A 4886-nucleotide genomic window follows, 5' to 3' on the forward strand; every position below is an offset into this window, starting at 1 on the left:
CGGCTGCCGCCCGCCCCAAGCCCCACCAGGACGGCCGGGACCCGACACGGGCCTCTCGCTCCCGCAGCTTCGGACAACGGCGGCTGCAGCACCGGCGGGGAGGAGGACGGGGGACCCGTGCGGCCAGGGGTGGCGGGCAGGGCCAGGGGCCGCAAGGACACAGCGGTGCTCCCGGTGCCCGCCCCCCCGAGCCGAGCGGGGCGGAGCGGCAGGACTACACCTCCCGTGCTGCACCGGCGGCGGGCGGCGCTCCCGGGCGGACGCTGCCGGCGGCTCCCGGCGCCGCCTTTGTCCGTGCGGGGCTGGCGGCGCGGCCCCGGCGCAGGTAGGGGCGGCGGGCGGCGGGCCCGCGGCACGGGGATGGGCGCTGCTGGCCCGCGGGGTCCCGGCGGAGGGGACCCCGGCCCCGACGGCCTCTCCCGTGCTCTCCCCTCCGCCGGCCGCCCCCCAGCCCTGCCGGACCCCCCCGCACTCCCCTTAGGGCCCGGCTCGCCCCGGCGCTCCGGCCTTTCCCCGGCTCGCCCCGTGGCCCCCGTGCAACGCGGACACGCTGCTCCGTGTCCCAGCCGCCCGGGCCCCCCTGGATCCGGCCCTGGCGGCCCCGGCGCTGGGAAGGGCTGGGCTGGGGCCGGGCCGGGTGCTCAGACCCCCGGGACACCCCCGCACATCTTCCTGCTGCCCTTGTGGGGCACCGGAGGAAGATTTGGGTACTCGGGAGCTTCCAAACCCCCTTTTTCTCGTGGCTCTTTCTCACCATTACCTGTGCCAGCCAGGTCGGTGGGCGATGCTCTTTGTTTCGATCCTTTTCCCAGTAGCTGTGGAGGCTCGGGGTGCAGGGAAGGCAGCTGTGGGCAGGTGAGTGAACTTGTGCTCCCGATTTTTCATGAAAATGTTGTGCTTGCAGGGACCATCTGTCCTGGCTGTGCTGGTGCGGCTGGTGACGGGACAGGCATCTCTAGTGGAATCCGGAGCATCCCGTCTCCCTCTTCCTGGATCAATACCTGCAGGGGCCTCCATCTCCGCGCCGAGAGCAGCGACGCGCCGGGCTCCAGGCTGCTGCGGCAAGGTGGGGGTCAGGCACGGCCCCGGCTCTGGGGACACCACGGGCTGGAATTGCTGTGGTTGGTTCCATGGTGCAGCAGTTGCAAAATAACTCACAGGACCAGCTTGTTTGGGAGTCTGTTTGGTGTGGAGTGCTGCCGGAGAGAAGTGTTTTGAGACCCGGTGCGGTGCAGGGTGCTCCCGTTCCTGCCCGCTGAGCCGCACCACGGGCAGGGGCAGGCAGGAGCGTGCCTGCTGCCAGGCCTTGGGCCAGGCCTTGTGTAACGGTGCTGTGCCCGCTCCTGGTGGGTGATCTGGCTTGTGACGTAGGTGGTGGACAGGTGGAGTCCCTGCTCCTCTGGCATGGGTCCATAATCTTGCACGAGCAGGGGAAACCTGCCTCTGAGCCACTCAGCCCTGCCCCTCTCCTGGCACAGCCAGTGGGGTGACCCCCCAACCCAGGGACCTGCTGAATGAGTCCCACTGTGCTGTGCTGACCCTGCTGTGCTGCCTGGCTGTGCCAACACCTCCCCTCTGCCTTCACCCTTCCCTTGCACAAGATGCTCTGAGCTCTCCTGGCGCTGCCCTCGGGAGGCCAGAGCCTTGCCAGACAGCCTCTTGTGGAGAGTTTTCCTGGGAGAGAAAGTAGCCCATTTCAGTTAGAAGGGACCTACAATGCCTATCTAGTCCATCTGCTCAACCCTTTCAGGGCTGACCACAAGTTGCAATGTGTTTTTCAGGGTTTTGTCCAAACGTCTCTCAAACAGGGACAGGCTTGGGGCATCGACTGCCTCTCCAGGCACCCTGTCCAGGGTTTGACCACCCCCTCAGTACAGAAATGCTTCCTCACATCCAGTCTAAACCTCCCAGGCGCAGCTTTGAGCTGTTCCCAGGTGTCCTGTCTGCAGGAGAGTGGCCGAGGTGACAGGGGGAGGCGAGAGGAGGCTGTAGGTGCAGGGATGTGGGGGCTGAAGCCGCAGCCTGGCAGGGACAGGAGAGAGGAGCGGGGTGGGGGGGATGCTGGGGCTGTGGGTGCGGGGGCCGGTGCTGCTGTCCCGGCAGTGCGGGAGAGGGGGCTTCTCTCTGTGCCCCGGACAGGCTGGGCCAACGTCAAACCAGAGATCATCTGCCAGATGGAGCGAGAAGGGACACCGTGCGAGCCGGACTCCCCTGAGGAAAGGCAGAGGCAGCAGACCCCTATGCCAGGTGAGTACTGGGGGTCTGGCAGGGGTGTAAGGGGTTAACGTGCACCGTCCAATTGTTGCCCCAAGTACTCTGTGCACCAAGAAGGGTGGGAGGCTGATTGGGTGCCCTAGCTGCTCTCCCTCCCGAGGTGTCCCACGTGTCCATCCTGTCACGAACAGTGACTCCAGCCATTGCTCCCCAGCAGCCATCAGCCCTGGTATGCAGAGGGAGGCCAAGGGGGTCCCTGAGGAACTGCCGGCTCCCACCACCCTGCTCCCGGGGATGCCAAACCCAGGTGGGAGGCTGCAGGGGGGTTTGGCCTGCGACCATCCAGGCGGAAGCCAGTTGGGTCAACCTCACCTCCCAGACCCATTGGAGAAGAATCTCCCCACACCCCCGAGCTCCGACAAGAGCCACAAGAGCCAGACAGCACTGGATGTCTACATGCGGAGTCACGTTTGTGAGCGTTCCTTCCACTGCACTGACTGTGGCAAGAGCTACATCTACAAGCAAAACCTGCTGAAGCACCAGTGTGTGCACACTGGGGAGAAGCCCTTCTCCTTCACCAACTGTGGCAAGAGCTTTGTCCAAAGGGAGCACCTGCTAAGTCACCAGCGCATCGAAATCGGGGAGAAGCCCTTCGCATGCAGTGAATGCGGGAAGAGCTTCAGGGAGAAGAAGACACTCATCATCCACCAGCGTATCCACACTGGGGAGCGTCCCTTCACCTGCACAGACTGCGGAAAGAGCTTTGTCCAGAGGCAGCACCTGATGAGTCACCAGCGCATCCACACTGGGGAGCAGCCGTTCATGTGCACTGAGTGTGGCAAGAGCTTCAGCCACAGGCACAGCCTGCTGAGGCACCAGCGCACCCACACCGGGGAGAAGCCTTTTGCCTGCACCGACTGTGGCAAGAGCTTCAGGGCGAAGAGGACCCTCATTATCCACCAGCGCATCCACACCGAGGAGAAGCCCTTCTTCACTGACTGCAGCCAGAGCTTTGTCCAGAGGCCGCACCTGCTGAGTAACCAGCGCATCCAAACCGGGGAGAAGCCCTTCACCTGCACCGAGTGTGGCAAGAGCTTCAGGGAGAAGAAGACCCTCATTATCCATGAGCGCATCCACACTGGGGAGAAGCCCTTCACCTGCACTGACTGTGGCAAGAGCTTCAGGGAGAAAAAGAAACTCACCATCCACCAGCGCATCCACACTGGGGAGAAGCCCTTCACCTGCACCGACTGTGGCAAGAGCTTTGTCCAGAGGCAGCACCTGATGAGTCACCAGCGCATCCACACTGGGAAGAAGCCCTTCTCATGCACCGAATGCAGCAAGAGCTTCAACTACAGGCACAGCCTGCTGAGTCACCAGCGGACTCACACTGGGAAGAAGCCCTTCACCTGCACTGACTGTGGCAAGAGCTTCAACTACAGGCACAGCCTGCTGAGGCACCAGCACATCCACACTGGGAAGATCCCCTTCACATGCACGGAGTGCGGCAAGAGCTTCAACTACAGGCACAGCCTGCTGAGGCACCAACGCATCCACACTGGGGAGAAGCCCTTCACCTGCAATGACTGTGGCAAAAGCTTCAGGGAGAAAAAGAACCTCACCGTTCACAAGCGCATCCACACCGGGGAGAAGCCCTTTCCCTGCACTGACTGTGGCAAGAACTTCAGGGACAGGGGGGCCCTCATCATCCACCAGCGCATCCACACTGGGGAGAAGCCCTTCACATGCACCACCTGCCACAAGAGCTTTGTGGAGAAGAAGAAACTCATCATCCACCAGCGCATCCACACCGGGGAGAAGCCCTTCACCTGCACCGAGTGTGGCAAGAGCTTTGTCCAAATACAGCACCTGCTGAGTCACCAGCGCATCCACACCGGGGAGGAGCCCTACAAGTGCAAGGAGTGTGATAAGACCTTCAGGTATAAGCAGCACCTGAAGAAACACCAGTGGGTGCACGAGGGCCCGGCAGTGGAGCCGGATGGTGTCCAGCAGAAGAGGGAGGGTCCTTCCCCAGCAGGGGGGCAGGCAGAGGCCAAGCCCCTCCAGTGCGGTGTCTGCGAGAAGCGGTTTTTAAAGGAGAAGAACATGCTGGCTCACCAGCGCACCCACGGCACCCCCAGCCTGCAGCCGCCTCCGCAGCCCGGCACCCCCTGAATCTGCTGCTGAGGGGCCGTGTGGTGCTGGGGGCTGGTGTGGGGTGGCTGTGGGGGGATGTCCTGGTTTTGGTTTGGATAGAGTTAATTTTCTTCCTGGTAGCTGGTATAGTGCTGTGTTTTGGATTGAGAATGAGAATAAAGTTGCTAATACATGGTTGTTTTGGTTGTTGCTGAGCAGTCAAGGAGTTTTCATCTTCTGGTGCCCTGCCAGCTGAGAAAGGGGCACAGCCGGGACAGCTGCCCCATAGTGGCCAAAGGGCTGTTCCTTACCATCTGATGTCATGGTCAGTACAGAAACTGGGGGCAGTGGGCCAGGGTACCACAGCTCAGGAAAAGTCAGTGGGTGTTGTGCATTTCTTGTTTTGTGTATTCTTACATCATCATTATTGTAATTATTTCTTTCCCCTTCTACTAAACTTTCTTTATCTCAACCCATGAGTTTTACGCACATCACTGGATGAGCCCAATTTAAGTTTTGTGTCAGTCGTTTAGCTT

General features: G+C 61.7%; 1 protein-coding gene across 1 annotated transcript; it reads left to right on the plus strand.

The window, feature by feature from the left end:
- Positions 1-343: 343 nt before the first annotated feature.
- LOC309437878 (uncharacterized protein) lies at positions 344-4548 on the plus strand. The gene is made up of 5 exons (XM_082048686.1): positions 344-773; positions 905-1066; positions 1782-1962; positions 2140-2247; positions 2429-4548. The coding sequence occupies exons 4-5, from the start codon at positions 2175-2177 to the stop codon at positions 4387-4389; spliced, it is 2034 nt and encodes a 677-aa protein (XP_081904812.1). The 5' UTR covers positions 344-773; positions 905-1066; positions 1782-1962; positions 2140-2174; the 3' UTR covers positions 4390-4548.
- The last annotated feature ends 338 nt before the right edge of the window (positions 4549-4886 follow it).

This window comes from Streptopelia decaocto, assembly GCF_964273445.1.
Source record: "Streptopelia decaocto genome assembly, chromosome: 1".
Taxonomy (NCBI): Eukaryota; Metazoa; Chordata; class Aves; order Columbiformes; family Columbidae; genus Streptopelia; species Streptopelia decaocto.